Here is a 22,038-nt window from a genome sequence, read left to right as displayed (position 1 = left end):
AGTGGGCTGTGGGAAAGCTGGGAAGGGGAGGGGAAGGGGAAGCAAGCAAAGACTACTGAAATTGGAGGTCAATGTTCATACCGCTGGGGTGTAAACTACCCAAGCAAAATATGAGGCTCCTCTTCCAATTTGCAGTGGGACTCACTCTGGCAATGGAGGAGGCCCAGCCCAAAAAGGTTGGATTCGGAATGGGAGGGGGAGTTGAAGTGCTGAGCCACCGGGAGGTCAGGTTGGTTATTGCGAACTGAGCGAAGGTGTTGGGCGAAGCGATCGCCAAGTTTATGCTTGGTCTCACCGATGCGGAAGGGCAAGTCTATACTTGGTCTCACCGATGTGGAAGGGTCTCGACCTGAAAAGTATTACTTCGCTCCACAGATGCTGCCTCACCCGCTGAGTTTCTCCAGCATTTTTATCTACCTTCGATTTTTCCAGCATCTGCAGTTCCTTCTTAAACATAGGAATATGAGGGGTAACTTTTCCACACAAAGGGTGGTGGGTGTAAGGAACAAACTGCCAGAGGAGGTGGTTGAGGCTGGGACTATCCCAAAATTTAAGCAGTTGGACAGGTACTTGGATAGGACAGGTTTGGAGGGATATGGACCAAACGCAGGCAGGTAGGACTAGTGTAGCTGGGACATGTTGGCCAGTGTGGGTAAGTTGGGCTGAAGGGCCTGTTTCCACACTGTATCACTCGATGACTCTCTATGATTCTATAAAGTGATAATTATAGTAGGCAATTATATCACTTAAATGGGCAAATTAAATTGCCCTGTGAGATTTCCCTGATTGACCGTATTGTTGCAGTACAACTGAGGGACCAATAAGCATGTTAACCACTAAATAACTTTTTATGTAAAATTCCTTATTAAATCTAGTGTTTACCAGCATGCATATAGATCACATGAAGCATTGACAGCTGGCATCGAGCTAAAGGCTGTTAATCAGGTTTGAACTGCATCCTTAGAACTGCCAGCTGTCTATGATATATTTTTGAAGGAGGTCGTAAGTGTGCACTGTGTAACCGATCTGCCGACCAGCTACCTACTTAATACACTGTGCAATTAAAACAGCAATCGATAATGGGGAGATTTTGTGCTTAACTTGGGATTCTGAGAGTTACTTGCCAGGATCAGAGATTCTAATAATGCAAAATGGACTGGAATTCTCTGATGCCACAGAGACCTCTCTAAATAGTTCCATCTGCTTAGAAGAATGACAGTGTTTATAAAGAACGTGATTAAAGATTTTATATGTTTGTAGTGAGCAATACCAGTGAATGAACAGCATTCATGGGGGTCCCATTCTGCTGTGCCATGATACATTACCATTTTGTTTCAAATGAGTAACAAGAAAGTAGGAAAAGCAATTTCAGACCAACCCATTCAGAGTCGCTTCAGGGTGGCATAAGGTTAAGATCAAGTAAATTATCAGAGGGCCAATGGTAATACACGATATGAGTCCACATCCCACTAAAGCAGCAGGATTTTCTATTTGGGAATGTCATTGGCAAGTTCGTAATGGTTAGGCTCTCATACCTCGTGAGACAACGTTGTAAATTCACATTGCTGGCACAGTATTTTGCTCCAGAAACACGAATATTAAGAATTTTGAAACATGTGTTAGAGAGAACTTTACTGTCTGTTGCAGTAAACGATCGCAAAATTCACTTGGGCTTGTCAAGTCCTGATGTCTACCCTCAAACTCCATCAGTGCTGCCCTCAAGGTCTACCTCAGAATTGCATTTGATGTTTATCGAAGTTGATGTTCAGACTAACTATGTAGAAGTATGTAGAAGTATGTCTTACAGAGACACCAGGTGGATCAGGCAGCATCTGTGGAGGGAAATGGACAGACTATGTTTTGGATTGGGCTATTTGGGTTTGGACCCCTCTCAATCAGCATTTTTGCATGGTGGCGCAATGGTGGAGTTGCTGCATCACAGCGCCAGAGACCCAGGTTCGATCCTGACGACAGGTGCTGTCTGTATGGAGTTTGTACGTTCTCCCCGTGACTGCATGGGTTTTCTCCGGGGAGTACTGGTTTCCTCCCACACTCCAAAGACGTACAGGTGTGTAGGCTAATTGGCTTGGTATAGATGTAAATTATCCCTTGAGTATGTAGGATAATGTTAGTGTGCGGGGATTCCTGGTTGGCACGGACTTGGTGGGCCGAAGGGTCTGTTTCCACGCTGTATCTCTAAACTAAGCTAAACTCAAAGCATCATCTACCCTTTCTTTACCCTCCAGAGATGCTGTTTGATCCACTGAGATCCTCTGGCAGTCTGAGTTTTGGAAAAATTGTGCCTTTTAATCACTTTTCTCAATCTTCAAATGCCTCTTCTCAGGCTATCTGTGATTGTGCAAGAGTCCTTTGTTGGAAGCAGAATTGCCCAGACTTGTGTTTATATGTGCCTGTGGTGAACGCATAAACCTTAACATGGTGAAAAAAGGATGTTGCTAAATGTGAAACATGTAACTAAAGTGTCGGATTGCCTTTTCTCTTCATTGTATCTGTGCCAAATCAGAAGGTGTTGATTGATGCATGCAAATCCTGGCAGTTTTCCAATGCTGTACTAATGTGGCCATTCTGCGTATGTGATCCTGAACTGTTGGCAGAATTTGCCAAATCACACCTAACTTGAATATTATCCTCCCCTGATGCACCTATTCAGTATGCCCTATACTTTCACATTGGCTGAGACCAGGGTTAGATACAGCAGAGCTGCTCATCAAAACTATCTGGAGGTAGACACAAAATGCAGGAGTAACTCAGCAGGACGAGCAGCATCTCTGGATTAAAGGAACGGGTGGCATTTTGGGTTGAGACTCCTCCAGTATGAGTTACTCCAGCATTTTGTGTCTATCTTCGGCATAAACCAGCTTCTGCTGTTCCTTCCTACACACTACCTGGAGGTCCCGTCCAGTAATGCCTTTGTCCCACTTAGGAAACCTGAACGGAAACCTCTGGAGACTTTGCGCCCCACCCAAGGTTTCCGTGCGGTTCCCGGAGGTTGCAGGTAATGGAAGCAGGTAGGGAGACTGACAAAAACCTCCGGGAACTGCACGGAAAACTTGGGTGGGGCATAAGGCCTCCAGAGGTTTCCGTTCAGGTTTCCTAAGTGAGACAGTGGCATTACTGTCATATTATCTGCTTGGGCAGCTAACTGAGAATTAAACAAATTTGTTTAGATATTCAGGAAAAATGTGGATTGAAAGACGAACTGATCAGAAACAATGATATCATTGGTTTTAATATCATTGCAAACACCTCCTAAAGGAATCTTTACACACTAATTATTACAATTACCCAACTGGAAATCACTTTCATATGTATGTAATTACAAGTGGAAAATTGATTTCAAAATATTAATATTTTTCAATGATTGATCAAGCACAGGTAAGTGGGACTAGTATGGCTGGGTCATTGTTGGCCAGTGTGGGCAAGTTGGGCCAAAGGGCCTGTTTCTACACTGTATCACTCTATGACTCTATGCAGTAAAGCAGTAAGAAGGATAAATGAACCAATGCCAATGTTCTGTCCGAGATCAACATCGCCAATGTTGAAGCTCAGTTTCACTTGGTCAGTTCTGTTGGCCAGTCGCAATGACCGCATGCTTATTGCTCGACTCCCAAACTGAAGCTCCGTTCTGAGCTCTATTACTGGAAGGTGGGTAGAAGAAAAGGTTCATGGTTGTGTTCAGAACCTCCTTGAAAAACCACTACACTCCCACTGACTGCTGGGGATCCATGGGCCATCACTTCCCCAAGCGGAGACGGGCCATTCAAGATGATATTGAGAATCCATGCATTGTGAGCACGCAGAAGCCTTGTATAAGTGGCTGAAGGGGGGAATAATCTCAAACTCCAATCAAGTAATTTCTAATGGGTGATTGACTGAAAGGCCTTCATGCAGTAATCACAATTGACTGTAACTGATCTCAGTGAAATCAATAACAAAGAACAGTTGCAGCAATTGTAACAGGATGGTGATCTTGGATTGAAGTACAGGTAGCTTGTTCCTGGAGGCGGGCACAGTTTTTTCCTCGTAATTTCTGGGTGGAGGTTCTGCTTCAGGTGTGTGGCTCATAGCAGATTGGCTGGTGAATTTGGACATAAGTAACGGCCAGCTTTTACATAGTCATGCCCATGTATGGATCTAGGATGACTCGTTATTTCTTCAATGCCTTGCTGGTCAACCCGTGGTTGGCGGTGCGGCTGTCGATGAGGACGCGGGGGAACTGCCATTGGGGGTTGGGGGAGAGAACAAAGGAGGACCTGGCATTGGGGAACCGCCGTGAGGAGGGGGGGGTGGGGGGGGGGGGGGGGGGGGGGGGGGGGGGAAAGAGAGAACAATGGTGGACATAGAAACATAGAAAGTAGGTGCAGGAGTGGGGCATTTGGCCCTTCGAGCCAGCACCACCATTCATTATGATCATGTCTGATCATCCAGAATCAGTACCCTGTTCCTGCTTTCTCACCATATCCCTGGATTCCATTAACCCTAAGAGCTATATCTAACTCTCTTTTGAAAACATCCAGCGAATTGGCCTCCACTGCCTTCTGTGGCATACAATTCCATAGATTCACAACTCTCTGGGTGAAAAAGTGTTTCCTCATCTCAGTCCTAAATGGCCTACCCCTTATTCTTAAACTGACTGCTGGTTCTGGACTCCCCCAACATCAGGAACATTTAACCTGCATCTAGCCTGTCCAACCCCTTAAGAATGTTTCCATCAGACTCCCTTCTCATCCTTCTAAATTCCATTGAATACAAGCCCAGTCGATCCATTCTTTCATCATATGTCAGTCCCGCCATGCCGGGAATTAACCTGGTGAACCTGCACTGCACTCCCTCAATAGCAAGAATGGCCTTCCTCAAATTAACTGACCAAAACTGCACACAGTACTCCAGGTGTTGTCTCACCAGGGCCCTGTACAACTGCAGTAGGACCTCCTTGCTCCTATACTCAAATCCTCTGCTATGAAAGCCAACGCCATTTGCTTTCTTCACTGCCTGCTATACCTGCTGGGTTACTTTATCAGCGTTGTTTATACGGCGACTATTTGCATATCTTGGGTATGCAAGCAAAGAATTTCACTGTGACAATAAAGTATTTCATTCTATTCCATTCTAATGTGAGAAGTCCAACCACCACGGGGAACGCCGTTTAACGAGTTGTTCATCAGCTACTTGTTCAAACAGGGGCTACAAATGAAAATATGAATTTCTTGTTTTGCGTGTGGAGGGATGCGCATAGGCTGGGAAATTTTAGCCTCTGGTCTACAATTACTGTCTACTACAGCCGATCTTTCTTGCCGCCGCCAGCCACGCTAAACGCCTGAACATGGACACAAAAAGCTGGAGTAACTCAGCGGGACAGCAGGCAGCATCTCTGGAGAGAAGGAATGGGTCCCTTCAGACTGAGAGTCAGGGGAGAGGGAAACGAGAGATGTTGACGGTGATCCTTACAGACATTACTATTCATTGCTAACGACCGTGTTTGAGGTACATCGAGGCGAATCCGCCCTGGACCCGCTCACAAACTTCCAATTGTCTAGCGCTCAATATCTGCGCCCTCAACTGGGGCAAGATTGGAATATTCGATACAGCTGGAAAGTTAGTGTGGACACGTGGGGACGTTGCCTGCTTACCATTCTTTGAAAGTTTGGCAAACAACGAGTACCCACGAATAGATACAGACATTAATGTAAGTTGTCCCAGTGGGCAAGGTTTTCATGTTTCTGGTCCCGTTTGTCAATGGCCTTCATGAAAGAGATTTGTAAGTAAAGTTGCCGGAAAATGATATTCTACTTTAGCCTCCGTTACCTTTATGCTTCTACAATCCTTAGTAAAACTACGATACTGCCTGTTCAAAGTCTAGGCACACGCCCAGGAAACTGTGTTCACCTGTGCAGACTCTAGCCATTGATATTCAGTTGCCATAACAACTCACAGGGTTAAACTTGTTGTGGAAGATGGCACAATTTTCGTTCGGTCCAGGCTGCGAGAAGCCTCTGAAGTTGAAATGTTGGATTTCACGCAGGGAAACGCAGCCTGTCAAAAGCTATGCCTCTCGGACAGAAGCGCTGCAGTTGGCCCCGTCTGTTTCTCCGCTGTAATCTGACGGCACCGACTAATGTGAACGGGGGGGAGAGAAGCGCTTGTGGTGTGGCGACCGGAGCCGAGATGAGTAGAAGTCATCCACCAGCTGTGATTTACGTTTCCCGGACCTGCTCATTATTCCAGCGTGATGAAATGTGAGTGAGTGAGTGTGTCTCGTCAGGGCCAATGATAGCGGCATAGTGCTGGCTGTGGGCAGGCTTGGGGAGAACTGGAACACTGCCTTTCTGTAGCATAACACAATATTATTTTGTCAGGGGAACTAATGCTGACTGTACCTGGAGTGGATAGAGGCGCGAAGCTTAGAGCAGGAGAAAAGGGAGCAATCCTTACCCAATGTGGCCCGAACCGAGTTGAAGAAAGGCGCAGTATGGAGCTGAAGTGAGCGAGAGAGCCTCCTGCATGCATGGATGTGTTTAGCTTTGTGAAGATCGCTAAGCTCTCGGGGTAAGTGTGTATCATCCAGGCTGTGTGTGTGTGTGTGCACTGTGTCCACAGTGGAGCGTATCCAGGCTTATGACAATACCCGTCCCGCAGAAATGTGTGGCGTGCATTACAAAACAGCGCGGATCGATAGCCACGGCTATCATTAAGAAGTGGGAGCGTGGGAGACACGATGCATAATTTCCAATAAGGCCTATATAATTTTTATTTGGCTGATAGAATCGTGGATTAATGGTTCCACTGGATTGCCTTCAATTGTAAAACTGTGAAATTAGTAGATGGAGCGGACGAGTGTTTGTATTGGAACGGGCTGATAGATTAACACGATAATTGGAAGATTTCCGTTTATTGCATTTCACTGGCAGAGAATCAGAACATAAGGATATTGATTTCAGTGGTTTATGAGATAGCGGTAATAATACTACTTATCCGTGCATTGCAATCTGCAGACATATCGATTTTTTTCTCTTCCCCCCCACCCCATTTAAAAAAAAAATTTTTTAACGTAAGACATTTCTGTGACATTCAACACTGTTGACTTGGTTAGTTTTTATTTTTCGTCCCCGACTCGAAAAGTTAAAAACAGCCTTTCAGCTGAGAAGGGATACTTGTTCGCCTGCCTGCCTGCCGTGAATTCTGAATAATGCTTGGGTTTTTGGCAAAAGGTGCTTCCAAAACCACAAATGACCGCGTTTCATTTAGCTGATGTTGAAAAGAAACGTGAGCCCACTAGAATTTCCTCACTGTTGAATTGTTCCCGCCGATGGGGTCGGGGGTAACCAAAGATACTAGAGGAGCCTTTGGGGGGTAACTAAGAATTGTCCCACGTGTGAATGATATTCATCCCTTTCCCACTAGCAGCTGTGGATATAACGGCACTTCCCACAGCAGATGTATATTCTCTTTGCTGATTGCAAACCAGCAAAACAGATTGTTTATTGCAAAGGGACATTTTGCATTCAAGTATTAACTAAAAACAATCCAAAAGCTCATTCAGTTTGGTGGGCCATGTGCTAATGGCAAGTCATTATCGATGATTTTGGTTTGTTCTTAATAGGCTGGCAGTATGAGCCTCCCCTTGTGATGATACACAAAAATCGCGAAGGATGCAAATTTGTATCAAAAATTGGGATAAGTGTTCAACAGGTCAGTCAGCATCTGTGGGAAGAAAGGTGTTTATCTTTCCCGGATACTGGCTGAATGTTCCCACTATATTATGGATTTGCAGTTTTAGTCGCCGAGTTATTGGAAGGATGGTGTTTACTGGAAAGTGTGCAGAAAAGATTCACTTGTACCCTACTGTGACTAGAAGCCTTGAGTTATAAGGAGTGACTAGATAGGCAGGGATTTGTTTCTCCCCCTGTAGGTTGAGGCCCAAACTTACTGTGGTATAAACAAGCAGTAGGAGATAAGGTGAATGAGTGCAGATTTTCTCTCAAACTTTATGGAGAAAGTTCCAGGGACTTTCTCCCTAAAAATCTCTCCTTTTTAGGGAATCTAAAACGAGAGGGTATAGATTTAAAATACGAGGGGAAAGATTTAAAAGGGACCCGAGGGGCAATATTTGTTTGGTATATGTAACGAGTTGTCGAGGTGGGTACAGCTACAATATGCATACATTTAAAATGCATTTAGGTACATGGCTCGAAAAAGGTTTAGAGCGATATGGGCCAAGCACAGGCAACTGGGAGTAGCTCAGATTAGACATCATGATCATGGAGGAACTGGGCCAGAAGTTCTGTTTCTGACGTATAACTATGTTATTACTCTATAAAACAGAAATATATGATTGCACTGCAAACATCCAAAATTGAAAAAAGGCAATTATTCATTGAAAACTTAAATTAGGGCAGTTTTAATTTGTGAACCAAACACATATAATATTCTTCTTGTTATATAAATTCTTCAGGGAATGTAATATTGCAACTTCCCAGCACTATAGTTCCTGAGCAAAATTAAAGCAATAGTGAGCACAGTTTATTCGATAAAATCTCCCGTTATTATTTGTGTTATTGGACAGAAGTTAATAAAGGCCCTGTTCAGGAGCAAAACAACTGTTTGTGGAACAATTTCTAAAAAGACTGGATAATATTGTACAGGCAACTGAATGGAAGCAAATGGGGAAATAGTTGAGCAAAGTGACAAAAGCCACAGCACAAATGCTGGAACTTTGAAATAAAAATGGCTGGAAATATGCAGCTTCCCACTCAGACTTTCCAAAGGAAAAGACAAATTGGTGTTTGGGTAATATTTTATATTGGAGAGTTAATCAATTATTATCCTACAGATTATTCTCATACAATTATGATCCTACTGTCTAAAATATTTTTTGTGTACTTCTAGTTTTTATATTGAATATACATTATCTTGGTTATGGCAGCACCTCAGAACTAAAGTTTGATTTAGCTTTTGGGGCTAATGGGATATGGGGAGAAAGCAGGAATGGGTATGGATGATTAGCCATGATCCTATTGAATGGCGGTGCTGGTTTGAAAGGCCGAATGGCCTACTCCGGCACCTAGTTTCTATGTTTTAATGTGTACCAGTCTTTCCCCCACCTTCTGGGTCTAGTACCACCTGCTCCAGGCCTCGTCAGGAGAGAATTGAACTGGAAATAATAGAGGCAATGTGAATAACTCAAAGAACATCTTGTCAGAGATTCTGTAATCAATTCCAGTTTTGATTTCCCAAATTCTACTTTTTGGCATTCCTTTCAATTCTGTTTCTAATCCACAGAATCCATCCAACCAGAGAATTTAAAATGCAAAGGACACCATGATGTTCTTTTTTCCAGTTGAAGTGCAGTTCATATCCAAATGATGTGAACCAAAGTCGAGTGTCAGTCAATTTTTCTGTGGGCCTAAGCAAATTACATTGAGATTAGGTGCATATTTAAACCCAAATAAGGAGCAGAGCGTTAGTAGATAAGGGAAACCACAGCTCCATGAAATTTAAATGAGAAATGTCAGTAAAGGGAAAGGGAAGCAATATACCTCGTGGTTTTGGGGAAGACTAAGTTTGTCTTTCTATTCCCCCTCCCACTATGTTTGATGACTCCTAATGCCCAGCTTATGGTCTATGGCAGGTACAGGTTAAGCCAGCAGCAGGTGGCATAACGTCAGTGTTTGGCCACTGCCTTATATTTTACAGCCAGATTCCCACACTTATTATATGATGCTGTGACAATCTCTGCACATATGCTCAGTAGCAGCTCTGGATATGATGGCACTTGTGAGCCAGGTTAGCCTTGTTATTGATCACCATTTGGCAGCCATCATCCATAGGGTGCCGTTTGAAATAACTTTTCATCAGGAAATATCCTTTAATTGTCCCTGTCGTATTTCTATGTAAATGCACCAGTTTCTCAGGATGTTGGTGTGCCAATGCCAGCAGATGGCACAGAACACCTCCAGTGCAAACTGAACAGGGTGGCATCGTTCCATATATCGGATCAGATCGGCACGTCTTGCGATGGAAACAATTGCCAGAAGCCATTGTGCGATTGGCAAAAAAAGAATGAAGCAACAAATGGCAGACGTGTTCTTGAAACCCTAAATGTCAGAGGAAAAATATTGAACCAGATCAGTGAATAGATGTCTGAAATCCACGTGTAGTATTTTAATACAACATTATCTTTTCAATTAACAGCTTTGTGCATTCTATTTCTTAGAAAATGTCAGATATCCATTTTAGGCGAACATAAATATAAAGTTTTTCCTGAAAGTGCAAATATCAGACAATGATGAAATGCGAGCAGTACTTTGGTGCTCTCATTTTAACTCATAATTGTTTCACCATTTTGAGGTCAGAAGCAAACATGTTTGTTGTTAACGGGGGGAAGATTTGGAGCAATGGATATCTGCACGACGTCATCTAGAAATTGGGTTAATCCAGTGGAAAAAATAGAGCTTGGTTTAACCACAGAGGATTCGTATATATGAGATTTAGTTTGGTGGAAATTTACCATTTTCAGAAAACATGCTATGACAACTTGACTGTATAAGAAATGATCCATTAAGATTCAAATAACTCATTGCATCTAGGTTATTGTAGATGCATGGATGATTTGTGTGGCCACTTAAGAAATATTAATGCCTTTGTCACAGTAAATATTTTTAACTTATTCTGACTTCTTTACTGGAAGAATTGAAACATTGTAATGTGAAATGCTAGTTAACTTGCACTAATGTTCAAGTTAGTATGGGGCATCATTAGACCCAAAATCAGCATTTGTGGATCTATTTATCCTGTATTGTTCTGTGTGACTGCAAATGTCTTGAATTCTTTTTGACAATGAAGTTAGTTTATTGCCCTCATATACCACATTACCAAACCATAGTTTCTCCACGTAATTTGGTGCTGTCCTCCAAAATACAAAAGATTTATTTTTGAACTGAAATTTCAATTAATTTCAAAAACGTCAATTGCATTGAAATAGTGTTAAGTTGGGATGTGTTTAAGGTTTTGGGAGATGCTGCATACTCTGTTTTTCTCTCTTAATGTGATGCTCGTAGTAAAACAGAGTTGAGTTTGTACCATTATCTTGTTTCACAGTTCTGTGAACATTCATGCCATTTTTCACGTGTGTGATCGACTCAGTTGAGTTCAGGATGGAATGCTGACATTGAATCGACTCATTTCTGAGGTGGAGGTCTATTTAATTGAGGTGTCTTCTGGTGTTTCAGTGAGAAGTGAGGCAGCTTTGGCTTGTTGTCTCAAGAGGGGAGAAAATGAGTCCCAACCTGATGCAGAAAATAGCATTTATGTTAGGCTGCATATCGTTTAGAAGCAGATATCTTGGCCAGGATGACCATGGATCATAGAAGAGTACAGCACACTAAAAGGACGTTCAGCCCATAATGTCTGTGCAGGACCAATGCCAAAACTAATCTCATCTGCCAACCCATGGTTTCATTCCGTCCATTCTGTGCACATGCATGCACCGCTTAAATGCCACTTTTGTATCTGTATTTATAATGTTTACTTGTAGGTAATGCAAGTAAGTTTATGTATGAAATTAATTTAAGTTTTAATTAAGATTGTATGTTAAATGATAAAGCGAAACAATTTAACACGGGTGGTGTTTGTTTCTTTAAAGCTTTCCCATCTCCTATCGGATATTAGGGGAATTGAGGGCACACCTAGTTTTGTTGAAAATTGGTTTCAATGCAGTGTAATGGAATGTACATACACATTAGTTAATATTGGTTCTTTATGGCTGCATGCAGCATCAGTGAACTCGTATCTATGAAATGGCCAGACATTTCTAAGCCTGGTATTTCACCCAATATTTCAATTAAGATTGGAATTGGAAGAACCTTCTTGCAAGATGGCCTTGCAAGATTTTCAGGATGTCCCAAAGCACTTCAGTCAATGGTGTACTTTTGAAGAACTGTCATTATTGTGCAGGCAGGCATTAAACAGATTTGGGGGATGCACTCCACTCGCCCCTGTTCGTATCAATGGAGTTGAACCCCATTAGAAGTATTTTGGCAGTATGCTGATTGACTAAATAAAATGCTTTTGGGAGTTTTGATTGTCGATTAATATTGGCAAGGATTTTGTGAGAACATGTCACGTGGAAAATGTCACAATTCTACGTAAAGAAGCAATAGGGTACTTGGTTTAACATCTCAAATGAGAAACTATATTGTACTACTTCAGCAGCACAGCAAACATTGCCCTAAGTTCTGGGCAAGGGCTTAAACCCACAACCTTTGAATTTGAGGTGAGAATTCCACCACTTATCTAAGACCGGACTAACTTATAAGCTTACATTGTGGTGCATCAATGTGTTGTATCAGGAGCACTCCAGTTGATCTAACTAATGAGAAAAAAAAAGTTACAGGCAGTACAACTTGAAAAACTGACTGCACAAGTTCATCATGAAATTCATCAACAATACCGGAGGAGCACCGCATCTGTCTTTCCTTGGTGATATCACTGGCTTTTGACATAGTTGTTTATCCCCGTGGATATATCTCAAGTGGGTCACAACTGTCCAGGTGTCAACTTCTGTACATCGGCGAGACCAAGCGCAAGTTCGGCGATCATTTCGCTGAACACCTCCTCTCAGTCTGCCTTAACCCACCTGATCTCCCAGTTGCTCAGCACTATCTCCTCCTCCCATAACCAATCAGACCTTTCTGTCCTGGTCCTCAGAGAGAGGCCCAGCTCAAATTGGAGGAACAGCGCCTCATATTTTGCTTGGGCAGCTTACACCCCAGCGGTATGAACATTGACTTCTTTAACTTCAAATAGCCCTTGCTTTCCCTCTCTTTCCATCCCCCTCCCCCTCCCCCTTCACAGTTCTCCCACCAGTCTTACTGTCTCCGACTACATTCTATCTCTGTCCCGCCCACTCCCCTGACATCACTCTCAAGAAGGGTCATGATCCGAAACCATCTATTCATTCTCTCCAGAGATGCTGCCTGTCCCGCTGAGTTACTCCAGCATTTTGTGTCAGTCCAGAACTATCGAAGGCTGTCTTTGCTGATGACAACGAGAATATTATGGTAGTCCTAAGTCCTAACTATCACAGTGATGTCAGAGAACAAGATCGTACACTCAAAATTGCATTGGTGATGTGCATTCTAACTCTTTGTCTGCTTAGTTAAACAGAAATTTAAATGTGCAACAATTAATGTATCTTGCTTGGGTGAACGAGACTGCAATTGAAAATCAACGAACTGAACGATTATACAAATATTTCCTTCTGGCCAGTCTATTTATCTTTTGCAATGGTTTTCTCTGTTTATTCCTGAAACAATTCAACATCTTATTTCCCAACGAGAGGAACACATTTTAAATTGTGCCGCTTTAAGGCATTTGCAGGTAGAACATATGCAGGTTTGGAGGAAGTAATCAAATCAAATCAAATCAAATCGAATCAACCTTTATTGTCATCTTGCAAAGCAACAGTTGCACAGTGCAAAATGAGAAGACGTTTCCCAGGGAATACCGGAGCATCGCACATGAAACTTAAAACATTTCACACATAATAACAATAAAAAACAATCCAGTCCCTGATGAAAACAGTATAAATAGTTAAAAGCAGGTAAAACAGCAACATTAAAATACAGTAAACCAATCATTAAAATGTCCAGGGCAGCTGATTTGAGTGGCCAGTGCCAGAGTTATTAAAATGTCAGTGCAACGCCGCAGAATCAGGTGACTGAGTACCAAGTGATTGTTTAGCAGCCTCACAGCCTGTGGCAGGAAGCTGTTTAGCAGTCTTGTAGTCCGGGCTTTGATGCTACGGTATCTCTTGCCTGATGGCAGGAGATCCAGGCCTGGTGTAAAATGAACATTGTGCTTCCTCATTCTCTCGGACGGAAGAAGAAAACCTAGAGGGTTAAACAAAACATTTGTATACCAAATTGCACAGAAGAATGTCCTTCTGGTTTCTCTGCCTCATGATAGTGTATATCTCCTTTGTAAAGTACTTTTCTACTTTGCAGTCATGAAGATTTGATTGGATTTACAATTGCTGCAAGTGGAAATAACAGGTTGCCATTGCACAGGAATTGCTGGAAGGAAAGGTATTCAAGATCCTGCAAGAACTCTTTTCGCAACATTCAGAATTTATCGAGCTCTTGTGAATTAACCCACAAAAGTCAGTGAGCTGCTTTGGGCTGGCTGGACAACAGCAATCAGTGTTGGAAGTGAGAATTGCAATGATATCTATTGATCAGTGGGGGCAGTATGCAAGCAAGTGGAAATGGAAAAGCTGAGTGATTACTTTATGCTTTGGCACTAGAAAATAAGGAACTAGAGTATTGTAACAAATTCCGTCTAACTGCTGTGTTTGTAATGCGGAATGGCTATTGTTTATAATTTCTTTTTTTCTTTTCTAATCTATTACTTCCATAAAATCTATGTACATTTAATGTTCAGCGGGAATGTGGATTTTTGAAATCGCCATTGATTCCTGAAGTATAAAATTAGAACTGAATCACTAATACGTTGATAAACGAGCATGGCTTTTTGGTGGCATGGAGTTTGACCGTTCTGGGAGCTGTTGACTGGATGAAACCTCCATTAAAGCTTAACATTTAAATAACCCTAGCGTCGGTGATGATGGCCATCATTCTGTTGGATGATTCAGTAATATTATTTTGGGATTATAGAGCAATATTTGTTATATTCAATTTGCCTTTCTAATCTTTCAGGGTTTCTTCTCATTTTATGACCCCTGTTCTTAAAGAGTCTGGCAGGGTCAGAGAGTGGGTGCCTGAAGCAGGGTCTTGGCTCAAAACGTCACATTCCTTTTTTCCAGAGATGCTGTCTGACCCGCTGAGTTGGTCCAGAATTTTGTGTCCAGCTTGGGTTGGAGAGTAGTTGAGAGGTACAGGATACCGAGTTGGATGATCATATTGAATGGTGGTGCAGGCTCGAATGGCCTACTCCTGCACCTATTTTCAATGTTTCTATGAGAGGCAACTAGTGCCGTATGCCTGGAGTTACAATCTATATTAATGGCTTGCAAGATGAGATGGGATGGAATGTACTGTAGCCAAATTTGCTGGTGGGGAAAAAAAAATTGGTAGGAAAGCAATTTGTGAAGTGAACATAAAACATCCCAGACGGATATTTCCACATTGGACAAAAAATGGCACATGGAGTGTCATGTGGGGAAGAGGAAAGTTGACCCCTTCCAAATAGAATAATAAAGCCAATTGTTTAAATGGAGCAACTATGGAATTCTGTGGTACAGAAGAATCTGTATATCCTTCACACAAGGTCCAGAAAATGAACATGTGGATTTTATGAGTAATGATAAAGGCAAGTGGATTTTATGAGTAATGATGAAGGCAAATGGAATGTTGGCCTGTTTATGGTGAAGGAACACAGCTTGGAAGTAGAGATTTGCTATCATTTTACAAGGTGTTTCAGAAAGCGCAGCCAGAGTTGGTCTCCTCGTTTAGAGAAAGATAAACTTGCACTGGAGGTTGTTCACAGAAGGTTAACTTAATTGTTTTCTAAACTGGATACCATGGAGTAGGTTATTGGATATGACAATTGTTAACAGTGTTAATCACTTTCAAGATAATTGGAACTTGGTTGATTGAGTGTCAATTAGCTGGACTGGGTCAGCTGCAGGAGGACAGTAGGTCGTAAACAGGGGTTTTCTTTGACGAGGTTTGACCTGGTTCCATTGCGACCTACTCAAGATTGGAATTAATCTCGTGTTGATTGGAATCCAATTCTTGTCAAGCTCTTTAAAAGGCTGCTCCTTCTCACTGGTTTCCCATTGTCGGTTTGCCCTGCCTGTGCAGCAAGATGTACCCAGGGACTGTAACGGATGATATTTGTTATACTGATTGTATTGGGAAGGGTGATTATAGGGTGATGGGTTGTATATATGACTAAGTGAAACTGTATAGTATATGAGGGTTTTTTCTTTTTTCTTTATTTCTCTCTTTTTTGTATGGCTTTGTAAATATTTGATTAGTGTGTAAATGTAAATAATTTGGTGTACATATAGCTGCTGGTGTACATATAGCTGCTAAGTTTGTATAAGATAATTATAAGGGGTGGGAATTAATAAGCTTTGGCTTCTTCCTGCTCCTTTTCGGACACATACAATTTCATGTATTTATAGATATTGTTTATGACACTTTATAAATATTCTTGTTTTTTTTGTATGCTGTTTTACACTTTTTATTCTTTTATTCTGTTCAAAATAAATAATTAAATAATTAAATAAATAACATAAATATGGCACAGTGTCTATAAGGAACAACTCCATCAATACAACAATGTCAGGCTGTGGAATAGCTGCCCTAATTTAGATACTTGTCCCCTGGTGTTTATGAAGGGGACTTTACAAGGTTGACTGAGCTATAACTGAATCGTATACATTTTTATGATACATTCTGACAATTCATGGTCACCATTCCCTATACTAGTTTTGTACTTGAAAGTCTTATATTTCATTTAATTAACTGAATTACATTATGCAGTTGCTGACGTTCAAATGTGAACTGGTTCAGGCCTTTCAGGTCATGATGACACTTGCCCAAATGACAACAGCTGCAGCAGATAGATCGAAGTGGCCTTCTCAACAGTGGCATACAGATGGTGGATTTTAGCAAAAGGGCATTTTAGGAAGATGTTCCAATCTGTTGGCTTGCTGGAGAAGATTGTTCAACATCCCAGCTAACAAGATCCAGAACAGCTTCCTACTTTTCGTTCAGGCTCCCGTGTACAGGCAAAAACCAAAAATATCCGAGGAATGTCATGTGGGAAACCGTACAAGGTGGAGGTAAACAGTGAACAGGTGGAAGGATAAGATCACCCACTATTCACAGAATCTTGTATGCTTTATGATAGCCTGCATTTAGTTCAGTTCAGTTTCAGTTTGTGTTATTGTCATGTGTACTGAGGTACAGAGAAAAGCTTTTGTTGTGTGCTATCCAGTCAGCAAGAAAGACAATACATGATTATAATTGAGCCATTAGAGTTATGCTCTTGTAGTCTAGAGTGCTGCTATTATATTATTGGAGCAAGCAACAGAGCAAAGTAATTATGATAGTAGCAGAATGCTGGAAATACTCAGCAGGTCAGACAGCATCTGGGGAGAGAGAAATAGGATTAACTTTTTGCATTAATGACTCTATCAGTGGTCAATGTATTTCCATCAAACTGTCCTTCCTCTTAGTCTGGTGACCTCACAAGTGCCCACAGTATATCAATCTGTACCAATTTGGCTCCTGCATTCCCACCTTGGCATATGATTTTTGAAACATCGAAACATAGAAAAATAGGTGCAGGAGTAGGTCATTCGGCCCTTTGAGCCAGCTCCGCCATTGAATATGATCATGGCTGATTATCCAAAACTATTATCCCGTTCCTGCTTTTTCTCCATACCCCTTGATTCTTTTAGCCCCAAAAGCTAAGTATGATGCTGCCTTGAAACCATCCAGTGAATTGGCCTCCACTACCTTTCATGGCAGACAATTCCACAGATTCACAACTCTTTTGGTGGTGACTTTTGAAGATCATATGAGCTTTGTTTGGACATTTCAAGTGTCTTTGACTTTACCTCTGCAATTACAGGAAAGCAGTTTAAGCTTTAGACCTGGGTAGTCCCAATCTCAAAGCCATATAAAAGGGCATGGATCACTGCAGCCCAGTAAACCATGAGCTTTGTACTGGGCTTAATCTTCAAATGTCCTCTCCTTAATAGACAAAGTGTGTGGTGGTGCATTGAAGATGGTAGTAATCTCATCATCCATGTGAGTACTTTGATAAGTAGCTCCTGAAATATGGGAACTCATCCGCATTTTGACAGATCTCTGAATCCGTATTTTTGGGGAAACTTATTGGGTAGTGGATGCAAGATAATAGAGAATCTTTGCCTGGTGAATATTGAGTGCAAAGCCTTTTATGGCTCATTGAATGAGTCATTGATGACCTGCAACATGTCCTCCAAAGCCAAACAACTATTTATCACAGGTTACACAAAAAAGCTGGAGAAACTCAGCGGGTGCAGCAGCATCTATGGAGCGAAGGAAATGGGCAACGTTTCGGGCCAAAACCCTTCTTCAGACTGATCCGGGGCGGGGGTGGGTGGGGACAAGAAAGGGAAAAGGAGGAGGAGCCCGAAGGCTGGGGGATGGGAGGAGACAGCAGGGGAGCTGAGGAAGGGGAGGAGACAGCAAGGACTAACAAAATTGGGAGAATTCGATGTTCATTCCCCCGGGGTGCAGACTCCCCAAACGGAATATGAGGTGCTGTTCCTCCAATTTCCGGTGCTGCTCGCTGTGGCCATGGAGGAGACCCAGGACAGAGAGGTCGGAGACGGAGTGGGAGGGGGAGTTGAAGTGCTGAGCCACCGGGTGGTCAGCTTGGTTTTTGCGGACCTAGCGGAGGTGTTTGGCGAAACAAATTCTCCCAATTTTGTTAGTCCTTGCTGTCTCCTCCCCTTCCTCAGCCCCCCTGTTGTCTCCTCCCATCCCCCAGCCTTCGGGCTCCTCCTCCTTTTCCCTTTCTTGTCCCCACCCACCCCCGCCCCCGATCAGTCTGAAGAAGGGTTTCGGCCCGAAACGTTGCCTATTTCCTTCGCTCCATAGATGCTGCTGCACCCGCTGAGTTTCTCCAGCTTTTTTGTGTAACCTTCGATTCTCCAGCATCTGCAGTTCCCTCTTAAAAACTATTTATCACAAACCAGCTCCTGAGTTTGGGGTGACCTTGATTCTGGAATGCAGTTGAAAAACGCCCCAATTCATCCTGTAGATGATTTCCGTTCTGACGGGATGCATGTTGGAGATGATTGCAGTGAGAATGATTGAATAAAGTGTCAGCTAAATGATGCAGCCTTGACACTGTCATAGAGTAATGCAACATGGAAGCAGCCCTTCAAACCAACTTGCCAACTACACTGGTCCCACCTGCCTGCATATCCCTCCAAACCTTTCCTATCCTTGTACCGGTCTAAACATTGGGATAGTCCCTGCCTCAACTACCTCCTCTGGCAGCTTGTTCCACACACCCACCACCCTTTGTGTGAAAAAGTTACTACTCGGATTCCTATTAAACCTTTTCCCCTTCACCTTAAACCCATGTCCTCTGGTCCTCAATTCACCTACTCTGGACAAGAGACTCTACTCTGTGCATTTACCCAATCTATTCCTCTCATGATCTTATACACCTCTATAAGATCACCCGTCATCCTCCTGTGCTCCAAGGAATAGAGACCCAGCCTATTCAACCTCTCCCTATAGCTCAGACCCTCTAGTCCTGGCAACATCATTATATTTCTTCTTTGTACCTTTCCAGCTTGACAACATGTTTCCGATAACACAATGCCCAGAACTGAACACAATACTGTAAATGCGGCTTCACCGACGTCTTATACAACTGCAACATGACCTCTCATCATCTAGACTCGATAATCTAGCTGATGAAGACCAATGTGCCCAACGCCTTTTTGCCCACCTTATCTACCTGCGACTCCACCTTCAAGGAACCATGCACCTGCACTCCTAGATCCCACTGCTCCACAACTCTACTCAGATGCCTACCATTCAATGTGTAGGTCCTGCCCATGTTAGACTTCACAAAATCCAACCTCTCATTTCTGTCTTAATTGAGATCGTCCTGCTTTGTGAACCCATGATTAGGGTCATAATTCTCATCTGTCATGAAAGAAATATACAATACGGATAAAGTTGGCAAGCAAATTTAGGAATGTGTTTCACATTCCCTCCAAATGGATGGAATGAGGAGCTTTAGTGAGGTTGAAGAAAGCTACATATAGTGGTTGATGTCTCTTGAAGCTGAGCCTCAGTGTATATCATGCCAAAGGCTATCTGTAGGTGGTTAAAGTCCCTGTGATGGTTTAGGCAGAAGCACTTCAGCCACTCAGAGGAGCCAGGTGAGGACAACTGTGGCTATGAATCTTCCATTGGCAGATAATAGGGAGATCCCTCTGCAGTCAGACCTAACTTGTTTCTTGAAGATGATCATGACTATGGCACCTCTGTGGTACGTTCACTTCTTCCCAGATGTGGATTTAGTTTAGTTTATTGGCACGTGTACCGAGGTACAGTGAAACACTTTTTCTTGCATACTATCCAGTCATCAGGAAGGCAATACATGATTACAATCAATCCATTTACATTGATAAGGGAATAACGTTTATTGGAAGGTAAAGCCAGCAAAGTCCATCAAGGATAGTCCGAGGTCACCAAAGAGGTATAAAGTAGTTCAGCACTGCTCTCTGGTTGTGTTAGGATGATTCAGTTGCCTGATAACAGCTGGGAAGCAACTGTCCCTGAATCTGGAGGTGTGTGTTTTCACACTTCTATACCCTTTGCCTGAGGGGAGAGGGGAGAAGAGAGAGCAGCCAGGGTGCGACTCGTCCTTGATTATGCTGCTGGACTTGCCAAGGCAGCATGAGGTTTAAATGGAGTGACCCTCTTGCACCCAGTGGAACTCTAGTAATTCTGGACAGGCAGGTCACCTGGATCACTGCTCCCTTTGGAAAGCCATGCAAGAAGCGATGCTTCGTACAGGTGGGCACTTCTCACCTGTCGAATGCAGGCAAATGCAGTTTTCTGGATCACTCTGTAAATGTCTCCGGTTGATGACTCTGAGAAAATCTGGAGTTGTGAACCACAATGGACCATCAGTGCTAGCGTCCTGCAGGAGCTAAGTGTCGGCCAAGTCTATCAAGTCTTTCTTCAGGTTCATTGCTTCAGCTGAGACGTGCAGCATCTTCTATTAGGTCCTTTGCATTTTGCGCACATGCTGTCCTATCTCCACTGGGACTATCACTGTTGAACATGTGCTTCTTCAAAACATCTATGATGCACATCCAAATTTGGTTTACAAATTCAGAAGCTAATACGATGTAACCAAAGACGAGCTGCTGTTGAAATCGGTGATCAGTGCTAAACTGCAATGATGAAACAACACGATTTCCACTAACTTCCGAGGCCAAGAGCAACAAGTTGGTCCAGCTCCACTATGCCTCCGGCCCTGCTGCATTTTGGTTTAAGGCACCAAAGAACGGGCTTTAAAAGAAGGAAAACTGCTAGTCTTTTCCTTGGGGCAGGACCTGGTGATACGTTGCATTCTTGGATGGAGCTGTTCCCAAACCAAGCTCTGATGCATCCTGATTTAAAATACTTTCTCAGGTGCATCTGCAGAAGTTGGTGAGAGTTGTGGGGGACATGCCAAACTTCCTAAGCCTTCTAAGGACGTTGAGGCTTTGGTGTGTTTTTTTGGTTGTTGCCTAAAAATGATGAGGTGGTGGGTCCATGCTGAAACCGCTCACTGAGGGTTGGAACTTCAGCAGGGGTATCGTTCATCTGAGACACTCATCACCCATTCCTTCTCTCCAGAGATGCTGCCTGGCTCGCTGAGTTGCTCCAGCATTTAGTGTCTATCTCCCATTTCCTCACATTTCCTGATTGTTATCCTGTTTCACTAAATAACCATTTGAAACTTCAAGGACAAATAATGTTATAAAAAAGATGGCATAATTGAACTGATGTTCTGCAGTCTATTGTTGCCATTATGTGTGGATGAGACTATAGATTAGTAATGGATATTGTTCAATTAGATTGTTTGATGTTATCATAAGGAACAATCAAAAGGCTCAACTTTTTTTATTTTCCTCATTACTCCCCACCCTGTGGTCTTGTTCATCACTTGGAAATCTTTTTTCAAAATCTATATCTGCTCTTTCTTGGCGTGGCCCAACTTTGAAGTTAAAATTTATCTCCCAATATATGTACCCAAGACCCATGTCTTTATAATATAGAAAAAGCCTATTATGTGGACATACTAATTCAAAAGAGTGCAACATATTTCGCATGCTAAATAGTTATAAAGAAACTACAATGTGCAGAAAGCTGTTTAAAATATGAGCATAAATTTCTGTAATGCTATGTTTTTTAATTGCACCCCTTGTGAATAATTATCTCTAGGTACTAGCTCTTCTTAACCTGAAGTGTTCATCTA

At 42.6% G+C, this 22,038-nt stretch overlaps 1 protein-coding gene across 4 annotated transcripts in view; it reads left to right on the top strand.

Moving 5' to 3' along the window:
• The first annotated feature begins 5,315 nt into the window (after window positions 1–5,315).
• The window catches only part of frmpd4 (FERM and PDZ domain containing 4), a 574,431-nt gene continuing 557,708 nt past the window's right edge, over window positions 5,316–22,038 (top strand). Inside the window, exons 1-2 of one of the 4 annotated variants that reach the window (XM_055644402.1) lie at window positions 5,316–6,257; window positions 6,378–6,567. In XM_055644402.1, coding sequence (XP_055500377.1) covers window positions 6,527–6,567 — 41 coding nt within the window. In that variant the 5' untranslated portion in view covers window positions 5,316–6,257; window positions 6,378–6,526. Of the gene's footprint in view, window positions 6,568–22,038 lie in introns of all 4 variants that reach the window. The other 3 variants (XM_055644404.1, XM_055644403.1, XM_055644408.1) reach the window with 3 other exon arrangements.

The sequence above is a fragment of the Leucoraja erinacea genome, chromosome 13 (assembly GCF_028641065.1).
Source record: "Leucoraja erinacea ecotype New England chromosome 13, Leri_hhj_1, whole genome shotgun sequence".
NCBI classification, from domain to species: Eukaryota; Metazoa; Chordata; class Chondrichthyes; order Rajiformes; family Rajidae; genus Leucoraja; species Leucoraja erinaceus.
Note: the sequence above shows the minus strand (reverse complement) of the source record. Positions and strands in the feature narration are given on the sequence as shown.